The sequence below is a fragment of the Leucopleurus acutus genome (assembly GCF_964270905.1).
Source record: "Leucopleurus acutus genome assembly, chromosome: 7".
NCBI classification, from domain to species: Eukaryota; Metazoa; Chordata; class Mammalia; order Artiodactyla; family Delphinidae; genus Leucopleurus; species Leucopleurus acutus.
In genome coordinates this window covers 52,758,779-52,786,224 of record NC_139150.1, presented here as the reverse complement: position 1 = coordinate 52,786,224, position 27,446 = coordinate 52,758,779, and the positions used below count along the sequence as shown (strand labels likewise).

Below are 27,446 nucleotides of genomic sequence, written 5' to 3'. Positions count from 1 at the left end.
CCATTCCTCTGTTTTCAGTGACTTTAAGGAGGAGAGGCAAAAAGATTTTAAAAAAATCAAGTCTGTCAGAGGTATAATTAATTTAAAAGTTAGTAAGGCCCTAAGAGGTACACCATATAGAGAATTCACTTAAAAACTCAAGTAAGAGAACATATGGCAGGTCCGAGGTTGGTAAATATCCAGGCATATCTAATTCACGGCAAAAGGGGGAGAAAATGTTGGATTGAAAATAAAACAACGCCTTTTAATGGAACATAAACTTTAAATTTCCCATTTGACGATAACTTGAATATTGCATTGGATAAAAGTTGGTGCTCGTAACACCATGCAGGAATTCAACACCAGCCGGGCTATACATCAGCTCCTATCCCCACTTACTACTCTTTGAAAATGTTACCCCTGCCATGGTATGACAATCTTGATACCTTTAATCTCTGAAATGCTAGAGCTGCCACCCCAATCATATAGCAACTTAGGGAGTATCCCTAAATTCGTACTTTCTTCCATTCATATTTTCTGACTAATTTTTTAAGGACATGGTATTTAAATTTCACTCTTAAAATCAGGCCAATACGCTACCCAGTTGGCAAAATCCAGGAAACAGGGAAGCCCTATCTCTTAACGTGGCATGTAGATATGTTCTATTTAGAAAAAGAGAGAAGCTTTAACGATAGATATAATCTTAAATGAACTACAACAGTGTCACTGAAGAAAGGAGTCATAGCCTTTATCCGCTTAAAATATGCCTTCACAGAGAAAGCTAAAGGCTTATCAAAATATTCTATATGGTGCACAGGTAACAGACAAGCCTAAGGGCAAGGAGAGTTTTTCAATTTTAGTTTAGTTTGGTTTATTTTAATTGTGGTACTTATAAGTGATCCTAAGTCCATTTGTATTGGTTTGTACGTGGGATAAACAGCAGCACAAATGATTTCAGCTTATTTTAAGCTGGAGGATATAAAGATTGCTCTCTAGAGAAGCTGCACCCCACCCTGCTAGTTAATTCTTCAAGAATTATACCGCTCCTTTTGGGGGAGACTGGAATTCGATCTGAGTGCCCATGATCCCTGCACTCTGGGTTGTGTGGCTTCAGAGCCTAATTCCTTACACACTTACCATCAAGGCGCAGGTAAAGGAAGTTCCGAAAAGCAAAGTAATCCTCCATGATGGTCATGAGAGACGTCATCTGGCAGAAAAGCAGCACGCGGTGATTAGTCGCTCTCAATTTTGGCAGAATACGATCAAGTAGCTCAAACTTTCCTGAGGCCCGATACAGCTCAGCCCTGAACCCAGAAATGCAAAACAAGAAGACAGTATTACTGCTGTCTTCTTGAAGGAGCCAGTAGAGCTTTGCTTTTCATATAGTGCCTTGTGCACAGTACACATTCAATAAATAACTACAGAATGAATGGATGGATGAATGAATGAGTGAATGAGTATCCACTCCGAAGCAACTGAGACTATTGCATGGAAAAAATAAAATATATTTCTAGAAAACCCATAAAAAGTATATTACATACTCTAGGTGTGATGACAGTTTCTAGAAAGAAAAGGAAACCTAATACTTGGACTCTCTCAACTCTCCCTCCCTCTCTCTGTCTTTCCTACACATGCATATATGTATATGTTGTCATTTCCTTAAATCCCTAACTTATTAAGTACATAAAATTACTAATTTAGGGCACTTAAGATTCACTGAAATACTTACTGAGCACCTACTACGTGCCAAGCACACTGCTGGGCATGTGTATAAGCAAAATAGAATCCCTGCCTTCCAAATGGGTAATTAACAACTTGTGATAAGTCCTAAAAAGAAAAATAGCAAGTTGCTATGAGCGCTCATAGCAACATGTGACATCTTCTTTACATTAGAGCAGTGCTTGGCCAAACATCAGCCCCTGGACTGCTGTCTGTTTTTGTAAATAAAGTTTTATTGGCACACAGCCAGGCTCACTCATTTCTGTTTGCCTATGGACTGCTTTCAAGCTACCATGGCAAAGTTGAGCAGGTGCAGCAGAGACTTTTTGGCCAGCAAAGGCGCAAACATTTGAGATTTGGCCCTTTGCAGAAAAGAATTTGGCAGCCACTGGTTTAGAGCATCAAAGGTGACCCGCTAAAGAGCTCACAGTTTAGCTAAAGCCTGAAATAAGCAAAAGGCAGCCAGGTGAAAAAGGTGGGCTTAGGATTGGAGAGGAGGAGATTCCAGGAAGCGGAAAGAGTATGTGCAAAGGCCCTGAGGAGTAAAAGAGCCTGGTGAGTCTAAAGAATTGAAAAAATGGTGTGTGTGGCTTAAGTTGGGGGGCAGAGAGGGATGCTGGGAGATGAGAGCAGAGACGAAGAGCGTGGGAGGGGGGACAGATCCTGTAGGGCTCTATTAGTTTTAGTTTTAAGTGCAACAGAAAGCCAATGATGGGTTTTAAACAGGGGGGTGACGAGATATGACATCTTTTTAAAAGATCACCATGTACACAGTGAAGAATGGATTGGGGAAGGGACACAATCCTGGCTTACACAGAAATTCACATTAAAAAACACGATGATAGAGTGCTGTCAGATAGAGAAGAATGTTAGTGAGTTAAAGTAGAGTTCTTCTCCTCCACAAGAAACCACTCTCCTCTTTATCAACAGGGATGTGTCATATGATTAAAACTTAGTTGTAGGGGTGATGTTGTTGGGAAAACTCCCCAGTGCGTGTGCAGTCTAGTCTATGATACTGAAACGTATCATTGGTAGTTGATTTTCTGACACACAGAACAGACATTTTCAAGTGTAAGTCTTCCCAACATCCATCGCCTCCTGTGAGACTGTCCTCCAAACACCCCGAGGCCATGTTTTCAATATGCAAAACCCTGGCCAACCTGACGGCGGCACCCGGAGTGAACAAAGGACCGAGAGAAAAGGAGAAAAGGAGAGACAAAGGAGAGCAACACAGTCTGCCCTTGGGATCCCAGAATTGACCCCTTTATCCTAATAATAAAAATTTCCCTGGTGCCACACAAGCAAAACAGAGACTTTCTATTAATGCAACATTCGGTTTTGTTGTGTTGCAGGCATGCAACTCTTCAATGTCCACTGCTAATGAAAAATTATTTCTTATACAGACCACAGGCTAACAAATTACTGTCAAGGTGTATATATGCATAGCAGATGAGACATTTTCCTCTCATACACGTTAATGTTGAATATCAACTTGAGACTTCCTATGGTAAACTCGCTTTGAGCTCAAGCTACACTGTTGGTTATAAGAACCCTTTGAAGCTCTGACAACGTTTTTAGAACACTAGGACACTGTTAAGTCTATTAAAGGAGATCTATGTCCTTTGAATAGCCACTTGCTCAAGGCATGTAGTAATTTATGCCAGTAAAGTAAAAGGGAATGCTGATATCATTTTGGTTAACAACTTCTGTACCCTCTGCTGAGGAGAGAGGAGGGCTCAGGGGGCTGGCAGTTATGTATTTGTGTGATAGGAAACACTTCAGAGAGAAAAGTCAGGGAGGACCAACAAACTATGTTTTGGAAGAAAAAAAAATTAAGATTTACCCATTGATGACCCCATTTGAATAGCCCAGGTGTTCAGCAAAGGATTCCTTTAAAAGAGAGAGAAGAAAATGATTCTCAAAAACGGATCTGTAATTATTAACTTAATGATTATTCTATTAGTGAGGTCATCCTATCTATTTCTAGAGCACAGTTAAATAAGATAATGAATAAGTAAGAAAACACTCGTTATACAATGAACCAGAAACTCACAGTCTTTGAATTCAGACTATAGTTCTGCCAGAAACGTATGCCGTAAGTCTGCAAGTCTCTAGACTCTCATACTGAGATGATAGGGCTAGTTCACTCATCAAACAGTGATTAAGTGTTGACTGGCCCAGGGCTGTGGTAGGCAGGTACTGGGAATCCAGAAAAAAATGAAGTAGCTACCCCAAGGAGCTTAGAGTCTAGACTAGAGGAAGAGCTTCCTACAAGCAAATCAAGATTAATATATACACATAAATACACTGTGGAAATAGTTAACAGTAAAAGTAATGATTATTTATGTACTACATACTGTAAATCTTAGTTTGGTGGAATCCTAACATCCCTTCCATACTGTGCTTTTCTGTATTATAAATAAGGCTCTAAATGTATACCACCCCTCAGGTGACCGGCTTCCACTTTGAAAACACAGAACTTAATTACAGAATTCCCTCCTCACTGATTCTGTGGAAGAAATAAGTTGCTGTTCTCCATGTGACTTTCGCATTCCTTCCTTATGGGAAGGGAGACCATCTGTGGGGAGGAGAGCACGTCACACCTTCACATTAACCACCAGCTGTCTCCCTTCTCTGCTCCCCTTCCTTCCCAGATCACTGAAGCTTTCCTCCAAGGGGACCAGATCCTCCCTTTGGGCTTTGCTCCCAAACATGCTCATCATTTATGGCAGGCCCAGCCCCTCCGGATGCTGCCCTGCCGGCAAAATTAACACCAATGGACCTCAGCTAAAAACCCTACCCTGACTCCAAGCCTACCCTTTCGTCTCTACAGGTGCCATTCCTGACTACAGATTTGGGTCTCATCTGTCTCTCAGATGGTATGTGTTGATAGATGGTGATAAGGTCAGGTATCAGCAGCATTTTAAAAACACTGCTTTCATTTCTCTGGTTTGAAGATCCCCAGGGAGGCAGTGAGCCCAATCCAGAGACCAGGTTTCTAGTATGAAGTAGTATGAACAAAGGGTGTGTAAGCAAACAAAACGAAGACAAAAGCAAAACGCACACACCATCTCTGGTTCACAACTGTGACACCTTTGCAAATAACTGGGTCTCATTGCCAGGAATGTGCTCCTAAAAGTTTTTTACATTAAAAAAATTGCAAATCAAAGTCTCTCTTTCTATTGACTGCTACTTAAAATGTCAATGTGCACGCAAAGGAGGACATGTTACTTAGACCTAGCTTCTTTGATTCCCCCCTTCCCTCCCCAGGTGCTCCAGATAGAAGCTTGACAACCTCTCCCTTCCTGACACGGCCCAGTGTGTCTCAGAGGTTCATCTTGGTACGATAACCAAAATGAAGTTAAGACTGACACCTAATTTTCATAATTTCTAAGTCCTCAAACTCCTCTATACTTTTACAAAGTAAATATCTTAAAATTATTTTTAGGAAAAATAAGATAGTGGGTGACAGGTTGACCTGACATGACCCCGATCATTTTCATCAATAGATCTTTTTTTTTTTTCTTTTTTGTGGCTCCACCCATCCAACATGTACCCCCCACTAACTCATGGCTACCTTACAGCCCATTTATCACATTATTGGTTTACCAGACACTTCATACATTATTTTTTTTTAAAGTTTATCCTCCTGCCAGTCCTATAATCTATTACCATCTGATGACAAGTCAAGTAGCTATGAGTGACTTACACCAAGTCACAGTCAAAAGTGACCTGGGGCATAGACTTATTACTACACAGTGGATTCTCCTACTATGTGTCTAAACAGGCTTGTTGGTGGGACCTTCCCATCCCTCCCTTTCTTCCTTCTTTCTTTTCTTCCTTCCTTCCTTACATCCATCCTTCCTTCCTTTTACTGTTGTCATTTTACTTATATCGAGGGCCTTTTACTCTATAAAGGAAGGGTTGCCTGTCCCTGCGGCAATAACAGTGTCAGGAGTTTTTCTAATTTCCCACCACAGGTGAGATAGGACTCCAGGACAGGGACAGAGGTGCGATATATACTGTCACCTAACAAGCACGATTACCAAAAAGAAGGAAGAAAAAAATAATCTTCAAAGTCAAGAATATTTCAGTCTCATTTCCAGGAATATGCTCCTGAAAGTGAAATTCCTAGAACCTTCTATTTATTTATTTGTTAATAAGCGGGTGCTGACACGGAGCCTGCAGTGACTTGCCCCATGCCTGCTTCTCATCTGTAGTGGAAAGTAAGCAGTGCCCTGGCAAGTAACTGTCGCCAGGACCATATGCATCTGCGGCAACACTGAAAAGTGGAGGCTACATTTGTGGCTCCTTTTCCTTCCTGCTCAAGTCAATGGCTCCTACTGGGGTGAAATTGTCAACTTTAGGAAACTCATTCGCATGTAGCGAACAGGGCAGAATATGTCCTCTCCCCTAAAAATAGCTTCCTAGAGACCAGAGCCTCAGGATAAAAGCCTGTATCTACACTGTCATGAGAGAGGCCAGAAAGGAAAAAATACAAATCTAAGTAACAGACTGAAGTCAGTGACTTTTACAGAGAACATCCTTCTGTTCAACGGGTATAAATACATTATTTTAATATTTTCCACAGCATCCTTCTTAGGAAGCTGGATGTATTTATCATTATCTTCCATTTCGGAGCTCCTACTATAACAAGGCAAATCACAGCACCTACCCAAACCCACATAATGAGCCATAGCTTACAGCATTTTCTCACTACTTGAAACTCCTGGTTATAAAATTCCAGATGTGCAAGTGTCTGGTGCCAATGAGAATCCGTAACTAGAAAATTCATGTTTGTTAATTCTGCTCTTCAAGCTATCAGACCATGTTGTTTCAACTTCCACACGTTTTAACGCTCTTTTATTTTTTATTAAAAGAATTGTCTGCATAGTATTATTAGTAGGAATAGCACAGTAAGGATCAGGGTCACGACAGAGAACGCAGACTTACCTCAATGTGCTGAAACATATATGGGTGATTGCAGATTTTTCTCAACTGCATGATAGTGTTCATAAGTGTCTTAGCGCCTCCTTTCCCCTAAGAACAAGTAGAGGAGAGTGAAAATAGAAGTTATTAATTGATCAGGTATTTCCCATTTAAAAAAAATAGGCTTCTATAGAAACAGCAAAGGGCCATAGGTCTTCTCGGTAACCTACACCTCTTGTGGTCCAAAGTTCCTGTTACTATTACATAGTTGTTTCTGAATTAGATATAACATCTTGCTTGTGACTAACTTATCCTTGAGGAGGGAATTATGCCCAGTGGATGGCTTTGAGAAATAACTGTCTATTCGCTAGGATTCACAGCTGTCTATTCCCTAGAACATGGAACAGATGCCCAGGGAATGAAACTGGATTGTGAAACCTTCTATAATGCCACCACACCCTTAGGCAGCTATATTCCGTGCAGAACTGACACGAGCATAGCTAACTATTTTGGTGATACGAACACCAAGATGGTGTTCGTTTCTAACTGCTCCTATGCAGTTTGCAGGTAAGAGGCTAAGAGATTTTCTTAGGCAGCAACAATAGCTCCAGAAAAAGCCCAGTAATTTGCTTCGACAAATCAGCATTAGCAGGGATGTTTCCTAGGAGTATCCAGTGTCACAGCCCCAAGAAGATACATGACAGCACCTTGAGTTGCAACATCTTCCGCAACGTACCTTCTTATCTTTCTCCGAACCGTCTGTGAGGAGGATCCCTTTGGCTTGCATATGGCGATACAGAATCTTCTGCAGAGCTGACATGTCACACTTGATCACATATTCAACCTGGGGAAAAAGACCAGTAAGTAGAGCGGGAGAGAGAAGGTGCCTGTTCTAAGAAGACTGTTGAGACATGGCTGCTGGTGGCACTCCTGGAACCACAAAGGTATCTCTCTTGCCCCCCTCTTGGATTCATGGAGGAGGTGGGGTGGTGGTAGTGATGGAGAGGACCACAGTCGTCACTACTAAAGGTACCATTATACTGTAGAGACCTTCAAAAGGCTGTATGTCAATCACCACTGACACTAGGGTCATGTTTTCAGAAATTTCTTGACTTGTTCCATATTTGAGAGAAAGAGAGAGAGAGAGAGAGAGAGAGAGAGAGGCTGGCAAACTGTTCAAATTCAAAGATGTTCCACACAGAGTATTTTCTTTTCTATTTTTTTTATAGTATTTCCTCTGCTTCCCACCTATACCTCCTTTCCTATGAACAGAACAGTTTTAGGAAAAACAGGGCTTGGCCAATAACCTCTGATTTTCTTTGGAAAACACTTTTTTTTTTTTTTTTTTGCAGTACACGGGACTCTCACTGCTGTGGCCTCTTCCATTGCGGAGCACAGGCTCCGGACACGCAGGCTCAGTGGCCATGGCTCACGGGCCCAGCCGCTCCGCGGCATGTGGGATCTTCCCGGACCGGGGCACGAACCCGTGTTCCCTGCATCGGCAGGCGGACTCTCAACCACTGCACCACCAGGGAAGCCCGGAAAACATTTTTTAAATGGTCCTAGGTGGCTACCCCCAATACCAATCTGAAAAGGAGATTCATGAGAGCCCTAGGTTGACTATATGTAATTACCCTCTGTTTTTGAAGGATGAGAGGATCCTACCCTAGTGAGGATAACAGGCAAAGGAGAGGAATTCATCCACAACTGGACGCAACTTTAGGACCATATTCTTTAGAGGCAAGGCCGCATGTGCTTCCATTTTGAAATAACAGAAAAATCCAATTTAAAACAGTGAAAGGGAATTCACATGCTGGTGGTTTCACACACACCTGCAATACTTCTCGCACGCCCCTAATGCACACAATCTGCCCTGATTATTTCCTATTATTGTTTTTCTTTATTAAAAAAAATCCCCAGAATACAAATGTGAAATTTTCATAATAAACATCAGATTAATGCCTAGAAATCTGCAGAATGTGATTAAAAGCAAATCAGCAAGCTGCCTAATGTTTAACAAACTGATTAAAAATGATCAGGTTATTTTCAGCTCTGAGGGCCAGGGCGAGGAGGTCACAGATGAAAAGAAGTTGAATATTCATTCGATTGTTGCTTTAGAAGGAACCTGTCAGGCCAGCCAGAACCGCAACTAATAGCCTTTTGCTACTCGTTTTGATGCACCAAATCAGATTAGAGAAAGGTGGATTCTTCTGCAGAAAAGTTAAGAAAAGCAAGTGACCTGCCATAGACTTGTTTTAGTTTTTAATGACTTTCTTGGCCAGGGTGGAAAAAACATCTCCAAGCTTAATAAATAAGGATGCACTGTTAGTACAGGCTTTGTGCTCCACAGACTTGATGCTGCATGTTTTTAAAGTACTTCGGCTTTTTCAAGAGCTGTTAACTCTCCACGAAACTTGATGACGGTGTAGAAGAATGTTAAACAACTTCAGACTTTAACAAGCATAAGGATAAAAATGACACCAAGGGCTAGTATTATTGAGTTCTTTCTATGGACCAGGCCCCGTGCAAAAATGCTTTATGTGCCCTCTCCCATTTCACTACACAAGAGCTGTAGGACAGTTACATTTAGTGGTGTTCCAGTTTTATAGATAAGGAACCTGAGCATCAGAAAGGTTAAGTGACTGGGTTGAAACGACGCAGCTATTTAATGGTGTAGTTAGGATCGAACCAGACTCGACTTCCTTAAGCTCTATGCTAAGGATGACCACGGAGACTTTTAGGTTTCCCAGTTCTGCCCTGATGGTTCACCTTCACCTGGGCCTCCCTGCCAGCCAGCCTGTGCACACTTTCCTGAATGTGGAAAGGAGGGCTGAGGCTTGCTCGTGAGTGCGTTAGGAGACAGAAGAACCAGAATGAGGGACTGGACCCTCAACCTCCTTCCCATCAGTTAGCTGCCGCTAAGAGCTGGAGGGGAGGGAGTTTGGGAAGCAGGAGGCATGCACGATGATGCCATGCAGAGAGGGATGTCAAACACCCCCAGAGGGGCCAAGTCAGCAGAGAAGCGAGCTCAACCCTAGAACCTGATGGCTGCTGTAGGAAGGCGATGTTCCCCCCAGCCCTCCTCCCAAGCACCGTTAGGGGGTACCAGAAGCTAGTTTGATACACATCATCAAAATCACCATCCTAAGTTTCACGACTATATTTTACATTTGCTCCCTGTAACCTCCCAAACAAGTCCAAGCTGTTTTGTTTGTCTTTGTACTTTTCCCCAGGCCTGGGCTGAGGGTCCTTAGTCTTAGGGCTTCCTTTCCAAATATTACTCTCCCCGAGGGCTCTTTGGAAGATCTTCCCCAATCACATCTATCAGCCAAAGTCAATCTTCCTTTTCATTTCCCGCAAAGAAGTGGTCATGAAACTTTTTTGATGGCAGTTCCTTACCAGGAAGACACGCTAAAGTGCCTCTTCCCAGTACACGCCCATATATTTAACTATGAATTATACGCACGCACGGACATTAATGTCTCAAAACACAAGTTACCTTTAGGACAGGGGTCAATGTTAAAGGCAGTTGATTTATATCTACATTTTAAGAGGCCAATTTGATGACATCTAATTTTTTGGGTTATAATGGGGCTGGTGAAAACCCACACTAGGAACAGGAGAGGTGGCAGGACTGCCCTTTTCCTACCGTCCATCTGTGCTTACGTCATCCGTCTTGTTTTCAACCTGCAATCCTTTGCACAATCTTTTAAAGCCCTTCATTCATTCTGAGCGTCGGGGGTGTCAGTTTAGTTGAAATGAGATCATCCTAAAATCCTTTCATCTGGATACGGGGAAACCCGCAATGCTCACAGTAGGCAGAAAGCGCAGGAACCAGGCTGTGACGGGGAGCGGGTATCTGATGCCCCAGGTGGAGGTGCTTCCCGTCACACTCCCGCCCGGGATAACCGATACAGTCTAAGCAAGGTATCCTGACTTTCTGATGTGCATACATACCACACGGGTACCAGTGTCCATCTGTATGTTAAATTAATAAAGCTTAATTTTTTTTTATTTTTAAGAGAAAAAGTAATATAAATGGAAGCTCTAAAATCTTCTTCCCACACCTCAATGGATTACTAGTAAGCACCCCCCCACATACTCACACACACCCGCTTGTGTGCTCTGGGGACCCCTGTCCTAAAGCACTTGAATGCCTGGATCCTTCCTCCTGATGGGGTGGATGATGCTGCCTTTCATCGTCATGCCATTGTTCAGTGACATCTCACACCATGCCTCCAATTTCTGGTACAGCTCCTGCACCTTCCAGCCCCGCCCAAGGGCAGTGCAGTGCACAGAGCAAGCCATCAGAGCTATGCATTGAGAAAAGGGCAGACTGAAGAGTTCTAAAGTAGACATGCAGACTGACAGTGGCAAGGCGAGGAAAGTCTTTGTAATCATCGCGCCATCTCAAACTCTGTTGGGTCTGGGTCACCTCCCAAAAACACGATGGTCCCTGATTAGAGCATGAATTTGAAAGTTCCTCAAAATATGCTGGTGTTGAAGGAAATAAAATCTATGACTCTTTAATAGGGATGATTCTCCCAACAAGTTAGGCTTTTATGAGAGCCACTGGGACTATTATTTTCAAATTATATGTAAAATTGGGGTGTCAGCCTCATGGACATGACAGTTATCTCCTAAGACTCCGTATGTTAGTAATGATCAAATCGGTCCCTTCAGGGAGCTAAACTGGGGGGTTATATTGGCCCAGACTCTCCTCCCATATAACCCTGTAGAAGTTTTCAACCTTTATTCATAGTTTCTCCCTAAACACTATTCCTCACTTATAATTTCCCTTCCAAAAGGAGGCATTATTAGACCAATAAATCCAGACTACGGTGTGTGATATATTACCACTTTGTGAATTGAGATTTCCAAGATTAAATTTATGGAAGTCCCAGCTTCTAGAATCTATGGCAAGAGAGGAACAAAGTGATGATTAATTACATCAAGCATTCTAAATTTTTATATAATGAATATAAAAGCTGCCCATCTAAACAATGCTTTTTTGTGGTTTTATACAGATTATATCAAAATCAGGGTCGATTTTAGGTAGGTCAACCTCTAGTTAATCTCAGACACTGTATACATATTTTAGCACATTTAGACACACACACACACACACACACACACACACACACACACACACACACACAACAGCCAATGGCAAGTACAATTGGTTCTTAATTATACAAAGGGGAAAGTCAGCACAGACAACTTCAAATGGGAGCTAAATCGAAAAATCAATTTTTCTTTAGCTTAAGTTAGGTTTTATGTGATCCCTTTTCCATGAACTGCCCTTCTTCCGTAAGTGTAAGGAATGGATCTTATGCCAGTAGCTTGGTGGTGGTGTTGGGAGGGGCCTGGAGACAGTATATTCTCTTGCTCATGAGGTGTTTCATTAGACTCATTAAGTCATTAAATACTCACTGATTAAAACTAATTTTTATTAAATACTCATTCATTAAAACTAATTTTTCTATGAAGTAGAACTGCATTTATCAAACTGTGGCCCTTCTATGCCTGCTTTGGTATCATCTGAGGAAATACAGACTCCTGAGGTCACTCCCACTATACTGAACAGAATTACTGGGGCTAGGACTGGTACTTTGTATTTTTAAGAGTTTTTCTATCTGAAAATTCAACAGTAAGAAAAGAAATAATTGCGAAAAAAACTGGCCAAAGATTTAAGCACCACTTCATCAAAGAAGACGTATGAATGCCAAATAAACACAGGAAGACGAGTCACAAGATATCAGCACACAATTATTGAAATGGCCAACAGTGCTAAAAACTGAAAATATCAAGTATTGAGGAGAATGTGGAGGAACTGGAATGCTCATGCATTGCTGGCGGGACTACCAAATGGTTCAGACTCCTTAGAAAACCATTCGGAAGTTTCTTATAAAGTTATGTGTACATTTACCATATGACCAAGCAAGCCCACTCCTAGATATTTACTAAAATGAAATGAAAACCTACGTTCACACAAAAACCTATACACAAATGTTCATAGCAGACTTATGCATAACCATCAAAAACTAGAAACAACCCAAATTTCCTTCAGTTAAATGGATAAACAAACGCTGGTGCATCAATATAATAGAATATTATTCAACAATAAAAATGAACCAATTAATGATACATCCAACACCTTGGATGTATCTCAAATTCATTACACTAAATGAAAAACCAGATGCAAAAGGTCTGATGAGACACATTGTCTGATTCCCTTCATACAACATTCTGGAACAGGCAAAACTACAGGGATGGAGAACAAATTAGCGGTTGCATGAGGCTAAGGGTAGAGGGAGAGTCTGACTAAAAAGTGAGAGCACTAGGAAATTTTTGGTCGGGGGGACTGGGAGACAGAATTGTTCTGTATTTTGATTGTGGGTAGAGTTAACGTAGCTATGTATTTGTCAAAACTCAGAACTATAACACCAAAAAGAGTGAATTTTATTATACGTAAATTAAAAAATAAAATGGGAATCCACTTCCCTGATTCTTTTTCATGAAAACATTTGAGCATCACTTCTATAAAATATTTAGCCTTTTCCTGCCATCGGCCACAATTCCTTTCTAGATTCCTTATGCAGCCTGAGAAAGACATATATGTTGTTTGTGGCTACAAGCAGATGGTGGCAGAAGAAAGCTCCTTATCCCCAAGGATGACACTTAAATGGCCAATCTTCCCCAGATTAAAAAAATCCTAACAAGGTAGAAAGAGCAAAGAGTGAAAACTGGCCAAACCACATCGATAACAGCTACATACACATGTCAAGTGATCAGTTCCCCTATTTGCCATGAAAAGGTTACGGGGACAGAGATGGGGCAGGAACACAGAAAGTGCCAGGACCAGAGAACAGTGAGAAAGAACTTGAAGTGAACAGGGAAGCAGAACCAGAAGTCAGCAACAGAAACGGCAGTGTGAGTAGAAAGTAAGGACTCTGGTGGTAGCAGCTGTCACCAGTTGAGCCCTTACCACGTGCCAGGCATAGTGTTATGAGTACTGCATCCATCCAGTCCTCTTCTGTGAAGCAGGTATTGTCTATTTGCCAGTTCATTGATGAGAACACTGACACCCACTGGGTTAAGAGACTTGCCCAAGCTCACACAGCTAGTATGAGACGGAGAATGCAGTGGGGACCCAGGTCCACTCTGACGGGCAGAGCCCATGACTCCCACTCCACCAAGTTGCCTCCAGGTAAAGGTAGGTTATCCACAGATAATTCAGTCACATGTTGGAGACAGTGCGGGTTCAGTTCCAGACCAACAAAAGAAAGGGAATATGGTAATCAAAAAATACTTTATTGATAAAAAGTGCTAACTATCATCTGAGCCTTCAGTGAGTCATCATCTTTTTGCAATGGTACATCCAAGATCACTGATCACAGATCACCGCAACACATAAAACAATAATGAAAAGGCTTGAAATATTGCGAGAATTACCAAAACGTGACACATAGACATGAAATTAGCATATGCCGAAAAATGGTGCCGACAGACTTGCTCAACGCAGGGTTGCCACAAACCTTCAATTTGGGGGAAAAAACATGGTGTCTGTGAAGGACAATGAAGCAAAGTGCAATAAAATGAGGTTTGCCTGTATATCACACACAGGGTGTTTAACATACCTCCAATATAAAAATATGGATATTAAACAGTACATGTGTACTTTATGTCGGAAACATGCTCTTGAAAATCTAATCTTAGATTTTTTAAAATTTATCAATACTCAGGAAGTTTTCTTGTGAAAAGAACTGTGAAATAAACATTTTAGTAAAGCAAAGAATCCCTTCGTGATATAACCAATCACCCCATAATCCTTACGCTGCAAAAGTTTGGATTTTTTTTGCGGTACGCGGGCCTCTCACTGCTGTGGCCTCTCCCGTTGCGGAGCACAGGCTCCGGACGCGCAGGCTCAGCGGCCATGGCTCACGGGCCCAGCCGCTCCATGGCACGTGGGATCCTTCTGGACCGGGGCATGAACCCGTGTCCCCTGCATTGGCAGGCGGACTCTCAACCACTGCACCACAAGGGAAGCCCAAAAGTTTGGATTTTAATACAATGGATTTTCTTAAAACAGGGCATACTTTCAACTTGTAATGTGCTTTTAAAATATCTATCTATATTAGCCATTCAGGACTGGCTAATACAGAGTAGTGAGTAACAAGATTAAGAAGTTTTATGGAATGAATAAATGAAGAACTTCAGTTAATTGCCTTTTATTTTACAGCTCTTCTAAAGAAACAAAAGGAAGTATGGGACAAATTAAAATCTTTAAATTCCGTCTCTATAACTTGCAGGATCTCAGTAACATTCAAGGCAGCCACATGACCACTGTACCCATTCCCCAGCTTATTCTGTAACTAAAGTCCATACTGAATAGAAAGGGGGTTACCCAAAGATGCCAAGACCACACGAAGTCAAAGAAATATCAACGGCATTCAATCCTCAAGATGCATTCACTAGCAAAATAAAATACTCAGATATTTAGGTTTTTGCTGGGATAAGCATGGTGTAAGAACCGTGTTAACATTTAATTTTTTTTCCAACTGCTAATGAATAGGGGCTTAGGGATCAAAATTCTCTCTTAGCAAAGTGATCAACTTTGTATACTATCTTGCCAATCCCACTTAAAACTGGGCAGGATGAACCACTCTGTTCAAAAAAGTAGAGTCATTAAAACACAATGATGCAAAACACACATTTCACAATTGGCTCCCCTAAAGAGAAAACTCACATCAAACTATCTCATGCAACAAACAGTGCACAATGCCAAACAATCTATCTTTTAAGAGAATGAAACGTAGAACTCCAGTGTGTGCGGTTCCAAACTATGATCAAAAACATATTAAACCAAAACCCAAATCCAACCCCAAAATGTGGAGCTAAGGGCTCAAAAGACATTCTAAAGCACTGAAAAATCAGTGTCCAGAAAGTCATCTGAAAAGTATTTCTTAAAATGTTCACGGGAACTTAAATTAGATGATGCGTCTGTAATTTGCAGGAACCCTAGTTTTCACTTACTATCAGAACCGTGACATCCCAAGCATCTGATAGTAAACACATTACCGGGAAACCTGGCAAATGTTTACCACGTCCCTTGGTATTGATACAAGCCCCAAACTCAAAGGCTTATGTGGCTCAAAGCAGAACATTTCTATGGCGCCCGCAAGAGTGAACTCAACAAGGTTAGTAAAAAGAAAAAAATCTAAAGTTAAAACAGAATGTTAATTCATGTAATGTTAAGTGAATGTAAGTTAAAATGTAATGAGACTTAATGAATTTGGTGATTTTTTAAAATCTGCCCCCAAACTTTTGGAAACCAAGATGAAATGCTAAAATTTCCCTTCTCTCTCTACATGAAATCCCCTAGCTTCCATTTAACAAAAAAAAAATCCTTTAAGATATTTCCCAGTTACCTGGAACTAAAATACATGCCTGCTGTTTCCGAAACGCAATTTCAGGGGCAGGTAGTCCAAATGTATTGGCAGGGGAAGAAACCACAACTTTTGAATTTGCAACATACTTTTTCTGGAAGCTGGGATTCAACTTCTTTCTTCAGTCTCCTCAGTAAAAATGGCCTCAACACCTTATGCAGACGCCTGATGATCAATATAGTTTCTTCTTCATTTAAGTCCACCTATAAGAGAACCTCAGATGAATTTGATCTTTTGCTTTTTTTAAAAAAAAGATCTCTCATGCAATGACTCTTCATGTTACATTTATTATTGGTTTCAATATATGATTGAAATTTTATGTGCCTTAAGGCTAGGTTTATACCCATCATGTACACCTCAGAATGCTGTTCCCACCTTCCTACCAGGTGGTAACAGAACAGCCTCTAAATGGGTGTCTTGGTCTGAATGCTGAGTTTTGTAGAAAACGGCCCAGAGCCATCAGTTTTAGATCACGAGTGTTAACAGCTCAGAATTTTATGGGATATGATTGCAGTAAGGGCTGACTAAAGGCTGAGGTAGAACACGGTTAAAAGGGCAAGAGTTAATGCGTTCTTCCTTCAAACTGAAGCATTAAGTTAGGCTCTTAACTTTGATTGTCTCAGATGTAGAAACATACCAAGGGAACAGGGCCTGAACCTGAAAAGAACAAGAGTGGATCCAGATTACGTCGGTGGCTTTCTAAGCCCCTCTACCTGCATCCTCCTTTGCTCTGCTCTGATCTTGTTCAAGTTCAGTCCTGTTTATATAGAACTCCTTCGCTTTCTCTTTCACCTTCCTCTATTCACCTCTAGGGGGCAGAGCTGATTGACGTTACCTTCTCCAAATGGGCAAGCCAGTGAATTCCTAACAAAAGGCTAATGTACCTGTGACATCTCAAAATTAAAGGGCCAAACAGTTCCAACATAAATTTCCCTAAAGCATTTTAAGTGGCTTTTCGTTCCTATAGTGGAAGGAACGATAAGGAGAAATTTGAAAATGGCTACTCCAGGGTTTGAGGAGTATTTATAGACACACAAGACTGAGGCTTACATAAAACCTGAAAACAACGTGTAAAGAAAATTAGTATAAACCAGTTCGGTTTTACATACAAGCTCTTAATGTGGAAATGGTTTAAAGGGAAGTCCAAGTTTCTAACAAGGAAATATTTCTTTTTAAGGTTTATATTCGGTTGGTTGACTTGTGGTTAAATAGATTGAACAAATATCTCTGCATTTATCCTCCTTGTGGCCTGTAGCAGTTAAGCACTCCACCAGCCAGAAACACCCTCTGTTGGCCTGGTTAACACACTGGCAAAAGACAATGGGATTAGGACACCCTAGATCCTAGATCTTACATCCATTATTAGATCCATTTTCTTTGGATGGAGAAATATCCCTGGAGTGAGAACATACACATCCACTGACTGGCTTCCTGATACTTTCCAACACTGTAAACCACCCTATGGGTTTTCTGTGGCTCTAGTGTTCTCAGCTTTAGGTCTCTTCATTTCATTTCAGTGTAATGCAGTGGGAAAAACAAAAGTTAGGCCAGTACCCTTTCTCCAGTCATGGCAAATGGAGCATTAAACCACTGCTCAAATGTGCTGCAGCTCTTAAAAATCGTGGGAAGGAGGAAGTTGAGGAGGGCCCAGAGCTCCGGGAGCTTATTCTGCAGGGGGGTCCCGGTCAGGAGGATCCTTCTGGGGGCCACGTAGTGAGTGTTCAGGACCTGAGTCAGCTTGCAGTGGTGGTTCTTCATTCGGTGGCCTTCGTCCACTATCATATATTTCCACCGAATCTATAACACAAGAGGAAGGACCAACACGCGGTGAACAAGGGAAAACACAACTACTTCTAAGAGGCAAGTGGTGATGGGGAAAACCAAAGAACTCATGCTTGGTAAAAGCTATGACATGAGATTCCTTAGCATAAAAGAATCTTAGCAGTCTATTTCCCATACCCGACAGATCATCGAGCACTATGTAGTAATGGAATGGACTGATAGAATGTGATTCCAAATTACCCTGTCACAGAGACGGAAACTTGGGCCCAGAATGAAATGGTTGGGCCAGAGTTAGCTCCTGTGTCTCCCCATCCAATACTCCTTCTATTAATGTTATGTCTTGTCAGCTATGCCGGATTTAATGGCTCTGTTACCTCTGCTCATAGTAAGTACAGAATACGGCTCCTCACTTGAAGCACAGGTTAATGACTGATTTCTCCAAGATGGCGTCAGCAGGCACCTGCAGCGGAAGTACTCTGGCTTCGTGCCCTTTTTCTATTGCCTTGGCTGACTACTACCTTCAGGGTTTGGCTCATGGTTTGTTTTTTGTTAATTTTTTTTTTTTAATTTGAACTTAGTTGCTAACATTTAAAAATTGGAACATTTCACATAGAAATCTGGACATCCAGCTTCTTTTAAAACGTTAGAAGATCTGGCAACCCGGACTCTCTTAGTTCATACATACTCCTTACCTGCCAGGTCTAGGACCCCAATTTCAAGATGTCTAAAATGAAAGGAGAGACTTACTGGCAGAGAGGGCAGTGCTAAAATAGCATTCCTCTGTTTATGCCAAAACTTCAGAATTAAACACAACATATTCCACCAGCATAACTATCACTTCAAAAATTTAAAATGTGACCATATGTCACGATCTTCCTTCCTAAGTCTACACACAGTCCCCTTCCCCTCTCACATGTGACCCTTCAGCCCTCTCCAAGGTCATTGTTCCTCAAAGTGAGAACAATGAGGAATATCCCACTAAGCCTATCCATTCCCCACAAAACAGCGGCAATGGCCAAGAAAAGCATCTGGTGCTCAGATGTCCCTGGATCCCGCTGCAAAGCTCTTAGAGAGGAGGGAGACGGCAAAGCGTTCTGTAAAGTCCTCTCCTTCCTCATTAGAAGCACCAGTGAAGTCCCGGGAAAAGGAATAAAATCGTCAGGCTGGGATGTTCGGGTAAAAGAAACTCCCAGAGTTTTAAAATTTTTTTTCCTTCCTCTGCTACCTCTAAGAAAATTGCTTAAGAATAATTAAAGTTGTACGATCAATTGTCCCAAAGTTACCAATAGCGTGAAAAGAGGCCAGGAGATAAAAATGTATTTAAGTCAATATTCTAAATCTACTTCCCTGCCTAACTTAGCTTCTGAAATAATAAACAAGGAATCAGAGGCCTATGACTTTGCTATCGGGTCTACTACTAATTAGGTCTTGCACTCAGAAAAAAATGACTACCCCTTCCTAGAGCTTCATTTCTCCAGTGACAAATAAAAGCAACACACCTCGTTACCAGGCGTCTCTGATGAATTTTGAAATACATAGGCAGAAGACATGATATGAATTTTCTTTAAAGCATCTCAAATGTACAAACACATTCCCACAGTTATATTGAAAACACGTCATCCCTGACACCGCCAAATTCATCTTGGAGCGTGAGGAAGAGGAACACAGCATTGTTGCTGGTGCCGTCTCAAGGATTAAACAAACCTCCCCTGGGAGCCCATTTCCTCTATGTTATTTCGTAGGAGGCCATGAACAGAACTCTGTTCCCAGGGCAAAGGTTTAATGCAGAGATAGAACAGACCCCAGAAACAGTGATTCTGTTCGATTCTGACCATAACTTAGTTTCAGATTATAGTGCTTTCAAAACACCACAGGGTAAAAGAAATTACTAAAGGAAAAAAAATTAAGTTTTCATGCTTCCTCTATGACAGAAACTACTCCCATCATTCTACATGAATATATTAGGACACAAGATGATATAAATGGAGAAAAAAATTCTATTTTTTGGCTAAAGGACAACTTAGGACATACAAATTAGCAGACATGTAGGTCACAGGTAGAAAACGACTCTTTCCCGGCTCCAAATAGTCACAGAAAGAGCCCAGAGTAATTCAAACAATAATAGCCCATTATTTCACCAGGAAAAACATAAAACAGGAATAGCACAAAAACTGCAGCTGGGATAAATGTTCATATGGAGAAGACCATATGGAGAAATGCCTACTCATCTCTGGAGAGACAAAGACATAAGAGAAATGACGTTACGCTGCTGACAATATCCCAAGGCAACAAAAACAATTATTTCTTCCATAAGCACGACGTTCAGGGCTGTTGGAGAGAAAAAAAGAGTTGAAGGAACCCAGGTGAATTCTTTTTTTTTTTTTTTTTTTTTTTTTGCGGTACGCGGGCCTCCCACTGCTGTGGCCTCTCCCGCTGCGGAGCACAAGCTCCGGACCCGCTGGCTCAGCGGCCACGGCTCACGGGCCCAGCCGCTCCACGGCATGTGGGATCTTCCCGGACCGGGGCACGAACCCGCGTCCCCTGCAGCGGCAGGTGGACTCTCAACCACTGCGCCACCAGGGAAGCCCCCAGGTGAATTTTTTTAAGAGATGTCAGCGCATAAACTATGATAGGATAGGGTAGGTAAGAGTCCCAGGATCAGTGCCATACAACCACCACCAAAATAAAACACAAAAAACCCCAGCATACATAAAATGAAAAACGCATGACCAAAATACATCTGACTGAAAAAGAGAGAGAGAGAGAGAGAGAGAGAGAGAGACCAGCCATCTAACGAGCAAATTATACTAGTGAGTATAATTTGGGGAACACTTTACACTCCAGTTGCGATGGTCCATAATTAGAGATAAGAGAATTTTTTTAAACATACCTTTGCAAGAATGTGCTTGTCTTTTATAATGTACTCATAAGTAGTCAGGAGGACATTGAATTTGCCACTCCGTAACTGGGGGACGAGGGAGCGACGCATGGCAGGGGTGCCCTGAATGGGAAGAAAATACGGATGTATATTACCCGATGGAAGGAGGCGTGCGTTGTCTCTCACTACTCAGGCTTAATGGAGCCCAGGCATGTGACTAAGGACTGCACATACATGCAATTATCATATACAGATCCATTATCCAGGAAGAAAGTGCTTGGCAAAATTGCTCACACGTCTGGACACTTTTCAGACCTTTGTGGAGAAGCTTTCCCACTGCAGACCGAGGGAAGCAGGGGAGAAAGAAAAGGAAATTATGGTGACCCCAAGGTAGCAGAGAACCCGCTGCTCCGCTGAAAGGCTCCATTTCTACAGGAGCGTCCAGCGGGCGCCCGGGCGCCCGGGTAATTGTCTAACTTTGCAGGAACAGTGGGCATGGTAGCAGCACGCGGGATGTGTGATATTTGTCATTTGTATTACTCTCATCAGAAACCTCGCAATATGATAATTAACAATTTTCTTCTGCGTTTCACTATCTGAAAGTAATTATGGTTTATTACAGTAATCTTCTTGGGATGATTAACTCTCACTGTTCAGTACATGATGTACATGACAAAACTTTACAACCAGATACAGTTCACAGATGTGCATAGGGAATGAAGAAAACAGGGTCTATATATAAATGTGGAAAAGCAAAAAATAAATACAGGATTCCAAACCTTGTAAGAAATTTTCACCACGGAAGGAGCCCATTTGTCGAATTCGTATGTCCAGTTAGATAGAGTCCTATAGAACAAAAGAAAACAAAATACAGAGAGACATCTGTATAAAAATCTGTGATTAAAAAGACGTTCTTACTCACTTCTAGGTCTCACCTTGAAAGGGGCTAGAGAATATAAAATAGCTCTACTGCATATTCATTTTAAAGGTGTGGAAATAAGAGATAAGTTAGAAATAAGCTGCCACAAAGCATGACAAGTTTGTTTGTGGGTTCACACGAAATCTCATAAGAGAAAAAAAATTAAAGAATGCATGAATATAGATGGCAAAAAACATCTTAATTTTAATACTGAAAAACAGCAATTACCAGAGTGATTTGGGGACTCTTCAGAAACAGCCATATAAAGTTCAGAGAAAAGTTGAGTCAGGAAAAAGAAATGACAAAAGCACATGAACATACTAAATAAATCTGTCAAGAGGGGGCAGGGGAAAAATATTAAATGCCTTAAAAGGCAAAATCCCTGAAAGCATCAATGTAACATATGAGTCAGAACATGCAAAGCACAGATAAAACCCAAAATATATGTTCAAGATGTAGATAATATGGAAAGGGTGTCTAAGTTCCACAGATTCAAATAATACGGATTAAAGAGGTCTGTAAATAACTCTCATTTAGACAAAATTTGAAGGAAATACTAAAACAATATTTTTTCTCAAGGCCCAAGTCTGTAATTAGCACTGAGATCTAGAAGAGGATCTCAGGGAACAGAACCGCAACCTCACACCCACAGGCAGAGACACACTCCCATCCAAGGAGGGCGGTTTTGAACAGGTATCCCTTCCCTCAGGGGTATCCACCAAAGACCCAGGAGGAGCCATGCAGTGGGCGAGGCACGGGGAATTTAACGGAGAACAGTGAAGACCCATCCTTACAAAGCGACAAAGTCACTGCAGATAAACTGCGAGTACTGAGGGCGGTTTAATGCAAAATTCATAGTTACGATTTTGATTTAGATTCTGCTTTAAGAGGGACACTAAAGGAAGATTTAAGAATATATAATTTTTGAATATATATAACATTTTGGAAATGGAAAAAGAAAAAAAATCAAAGAAATCTAAAAAAAAAATCAAAACCTTTCAGCTTCATGAACCACTTTAGGCGTGATGAAGAATGAGACCCACTGCACAGTGTGCAGGCTGTGTAGACCGCAATGCTAAGGGCTGAAAAAAAATCACTTCATCCTGTGCTTATGCAGCCAATCAAAGGGTGGGAAAAGAAAACCTAAATCCGGATTATATGCTCTTGATAATCCCACTACAGGCTACAATTCTGCCTTAAGGGAAAAACAAGGACAAACTATGAATAGGGCAAGCTCCAACATAAAGAAAGATAACTGCAGAATAAATGGCTTTACTTACGAAAGGGGAACAATGATGAGATAGGGGCCATTGAGTCTTTTGTGCTCCATCAGATAAGTGATGAGTGCAATGGTCTGTATGGTCTTTCCCAGCCCCATTTCATCAGCTAAGATTCCGTTCAAATTGTTATTATACAGAGAAACCATCCATTCCAGGCCCTGGAGCTGAAATGAAGAGTAATTGCTTCAATTATCCAAGATCTGCACAGGTAATTAATACTAATACAAAGCAAGTGAGGCTGCGACTTCTTAACTCCTCGGTGCTGTACGTTGGATTTCCCACAGTAGGAAAGTACGGGAAGCACCAACACAAAGAGAATTTCATATATGAGCCTGTAATCGCCCCTGATGCTTGGCAGGTGCTGAGTGCTAATCAGATTTAGAAATGATGGGCTGGAGCATACTGGGGGGACTTTAAGCAGCTTTGCCGTTCATCCCTACTTAGCGTTTCACAGTACATGACATTCTAGAATTATTATAAATGAAGAAAACCCAAACGAAAATCCATTCCAACCACTCCAAGCACAAAAAGCCACCATGAGGATTAAAGAAAAACAAACCAGAAGGCAGGTTTGGCACGAAGATCACAGGTGATTAGAAACAGGCTTCTTGGTGACGAAGAGCCTCCCGGCCCCCCGGAGTGGGATCCCCTCAAGCGAGGAGGACGCAGAGTGACCAGGGAGCCAGGGGCACCTGCTGGGCCCACAGGAGGGCACTTCCTGGCGGAGAAAGCTCCCAGGCATCACATGGAAACTTGCAATGTAAGTGCTCCCCAAGGGCAGCTGACTGCCTGGAAACATGTTCAGCATATTTTTAAAGAACAAAAGCACAGCACCAGAGACACAGCTTTGGATTTCCATGTTAAACGCAAGAAAGTCTGGGTGAAAATACAACACTGTTCAACTTCCCTCTCCAACCACTAATTCCCTTCCACCACCATATCACAGATTCTGGTTTAAGTGATAAGATCATATTTCCCTCTCTCTCTCTCTCTCTCTCTCTCTCTCTCTCTCTCTCTCTCTCTATATATATATATATATATATATATATGTATGTTTACTATCTATCTATTTACCTATCTATCTATCTATCTATCTATCCGTATATAATTGCTAAAGTCAATTTAGCTTGCTAATGAAGTTATGCTTAGGGAAATATTAATTTTAATTTGGTTTATGTAAAAACAAAGCAAGTGATTCTTTTACTTTCAATATTTGTTAAATGGACCACGCAAGGAGCTATAGCAGATGGAAACCTAGGTATGTAACATGCATGCCTCCCTTCAGAAGCTTGCAGTCAGAGGACCCGGTAAGCCATTCACGCACCAAGACGTGGTTGGCAGTGCCAGTGTCATACATATAAAATTGTATGGGCCAGAATTTTTCTTGGGAAGAGTACTGCAATGGTTTGAAGAAATACTTGGATAAGCCACTTAGGGTGCCTCATACCATGCAAGACTCCGAATCATCCTAAAGGTTTTTGCAGAAGAGCAGCAACACCAAGAAATGAGAGGAACTGAAAGAGGTCCCACGGGGATGCACAAAAGACACAGGGGCAGAAGGGGAATGCCGGGAACTCTTAGTGGTGGGTGGGAGGAGATGCGCACCTGCAACATGATTCCGAGAGCACCAGACCTTTAGGAAAGTCAACTAAGGTGGTAGTGGATTTCTTTTTTTTTTTTCTTAATGAAAATCGGCAAAGGGGCTGAATTTTGCATCTGTCTTAATCCCAGATAAAACAGAAGCAGAAACTGGCAGCAGAGGGGACTAGAAATTCACAAAAAAAGTGGGAAGTGATTTGGACTTCCCTAGACCATGGAACTGGAGGGGTTGGGTATTGAGCCAAGCTTACGTGGCTTTCCAGGAAGCAGCAGGAAGGCCTCAGCTATGTCAAGGTTAAGTAGCTATTTTCAATACAAAAACTTGTCAAGGAGCAAGACGATAGAAAGCATACTCATGGGTACAACGATCCGGGAAGCCTTTGAGCCACAATTTCAGTTGGTTTGTGAGAAATAAAAAAGATTTCATCAGGTAGATATGGATGGTCAGAGACCAGGAAGAAGAAACTCCATGAAGCAAAAACCCGGAGGCGGGCAGAGTAGGGTATGTTCAGGAAATCTACAGCAGCCCAGTAGAGGAAGAAGGCCATAAAATTCACATATGGAGGGCTTCCCTGGTGGCGCAGTGGTTTAGAGTCTGCCTGCCGATGCAGGGGACGCGGGTTCGTGCCCCGGTCCGGGAAGATCCCACATGCCGCGGAGCGGCTGGGCCCGTGAGCCATGGCCGCTGAGCCTGCGCGTCTGGAGCCTGTGCTCCGCAACAGGAGAGGCCACGACAGTGAGAGGCCCGCGTACCGCAAAAAAAAAAAAAAAAAAAAAAAATTCACATATGGAAGTAGGAGGAGGTAGCTTTGAGAAGACAGTGACAAAGAATGCTTTCAAAGGTGCTGGATGGCAGGAGGAAATCAATGTAGCGCTAAAAGTTATTCACGAGTAATCTAACGAAGCACCTGCCATATACAGACATACAAGAGTTCATTAGAACCAACTACAAGTTAACTTCTATGTCAGGTGGGCCAAATCAGATGAAAACAACTTTGAACTTCATGAAAGTAGCATGGTCTTTGGAGAAAACATGCCCTTACTACAGCCAGAGCAGTGGTTCTCAAAGTGTGCTCCAGGGACTCCTGAGGGTCCCCAAAACCTTTTCAGGGGATCCACAAGGTCAAAATGATTTTCTTATTAACACTAAGGTATTATTTGCCTCTTATATTGTGTTGACGTTTGCACGGATGATGCAAAAGCAGTAGTGGGTGTAAACTGCTGGCACTTTAACACAAATCAAGGCAGTACTGTAGTAGTGGCCTCTGTATCCTTCACCCTGATGCAATGGCAGCCAACACAGTGCCACGTTTTAGGAGTTTAGTGGATCCAAGTTCAAAGAGTTTGAGAACTGTTGGCCTAAAGCATATACTTCCTAAAGTATATTCCAAAGGGCCCTAATTTTACAGGATGTGAACAGGTATACGATACATGAAAAGAAAGTTTGGTCGTCAGAGAAACTTGGGAAATACAAAGTGAAAGATATTTCACTGCAGGATACTGATATGCAGTTAGAGTTTACACATTTATTTCTGCAGAGCCCATGCGTGTGTTGACGTACACCATGGATTACCAAGAAGGGTCATTGCTAGAGTGTCCAGATGTCTGGTTGGCTTGGGAAGTCCTGGGTGACACCTATGATCAGTAACGAGGGCCACTGTTCATTCTCATAAGTATCCAAATGTGGAATAGTAAATTATACTGTAATCCAAGCTCTATCTGACAGTATTTCCCATATTTATTTAACCACAGAACCTATTTTTCCCTTTCTTTTGGAGGTCTATCTCATGGGACAAATGTTCCAAGGAACACACTTTGGGAAACACTGTGAAGTAGAAGGAGGTAGAAGACAGGAGCTGACCTCATTCTAGACAGGTCAAATGAAACACACGTTATGCTTACAGCGTAGTTTTCATCAAAGCAGGGATGCTCACCACTCTAATGTGTCTTAAAAAAAAAAAGCATGTAAATGTGGTAGATAGCAACTCCTAGGTAGCTGAGTCCATAGTGTTAAACTACAGACACCACTGACATTTTTGAAGAAATACATACTTCATTTACTTCGAAAAAGAGGCACAGATGTTCCCTACACTCATAGAATGTGGCTGGGTTTTCCATTCCAAAGAGATCCACGGTAAAGGGGTTCCAAAAGTTAACCCAGGATTTCTGAAAACACAATCCATCCCAAAGCCATAGAAGAGAAAATGGGTACGCTCTAGGGAAGACGGTAAAATGGAACCCTCTAAAACAAAAATTACAGGCACAGCGGAGAGAATCGCCATATTAGAAGCAATGCGACCCCAAATGTTTGCCATGGTCAACTCTCTGCAGCAACGGGCATGCGCACAACATACTCTAATCAAAATTAGGTAACAGATTGAGACCTGCCGAGAAAACACACACCACGCCAGTTACCTGATAATGCTTCAGGGTCCCATTGATGAGGAGGGCCGACTGCTTCTCCACCCTCTCCGAGATGGCGTGGGCCACCGTGTAGTAGGACTGGGAACCCCTGGCACTGTACTGCATGCTGTACTCATCGTCCACGTCTTGCTTAGCTGTCCTGGGCCAGAGAAAGTGGAGAGTCACACACAGAGAAGTTGGTGCATGAATGGAGAGCCGAAAACAGCTGCAGGAAGTAGAGCTTTATTTATCACCTACTTCATGCCCGGCAGCTAAAACATATTATCTGTAATCCTCGCGAAAAGCAAGCAGGGTAGACGTTGTTGTTACCATCCCCACTTCATGCCTGTGGAGAACTTCAGGCTGAGAGAGGTTCACGAATTTGCCCAGGTCACATGAAAGGTGGTGGCGTCAGGATTTGAACGCAGGCCCTCTCGACCTCAAGGGACTGCTATGAGCGTGAATCGTACACCTGCAGGTTCACACTTTGCCAGTGAAGCTGTCCTAGG

The 27,446-nt window shown here is 42.0% G+C and overlaps 1 protein-coding gene across 5 annotated transcripts in view; it reads right to left on the bottom strand.

The window, feature by feature from the left end:
• The window catches only part of SMARCA2 (SWI/SNF related BAF chromatin remodeling complex subunit ATPase 2), a gene marked incomplete at its 3' end in the record, with an annotated part of 195,861 nt that overhangs the window by 83,476 nt on the left and 84,939 nt on the right, over positions 1 to 27,446 (bottom strand). For all 5 annotated transcript variants that reach the window (XM_082842155.1, XM_082842154.1, XM_082842156.1 and 2 more), the window contains 10 exons: positions 26,950 to 27,097; positions 22,936 to 23,099; positions 21,516 to 21,582; positions 20,749 to 20,859; positions 17,631 to 17,873; positions 16,166 to 16,279; positions 7,364 to 7,471; positions 6,652 to 6,738; positions 3,542 to 3,588; positions 1,117 to 1,283 (listed from right to left, as the gene is read on the bottom strand). In XM_082842155.1, the coding sequence (XP_082698281.1) occupies positions 1,117 to 1,283; positions 3,542 to 3,588; positions 6,652 to 6,738; positions 7,364 to 7,471; positions 16,166 to 16,279; positions 17,631 to 17,873; positions 20,749 to 20,859; positions 21,516 to 21,582; positions 22,936 to 23,099; positions 26,950 to 27,097 (1,256 nt within the window). The remainder of the gene's footprint in view (positions 1 to 1,116; positions 1,284 to 3,541; positions 3,589 to 6,651; positions 6,739 to 7,363; positions 7,472 to 16,165; positions 16,280 to 17,630; positions 17,874 to 20,748; positions 20,860 to 21,515; positions 21,583 to 22,935; positions 23,100 to 26,949; positions 27,098 to 27,446) is intronic.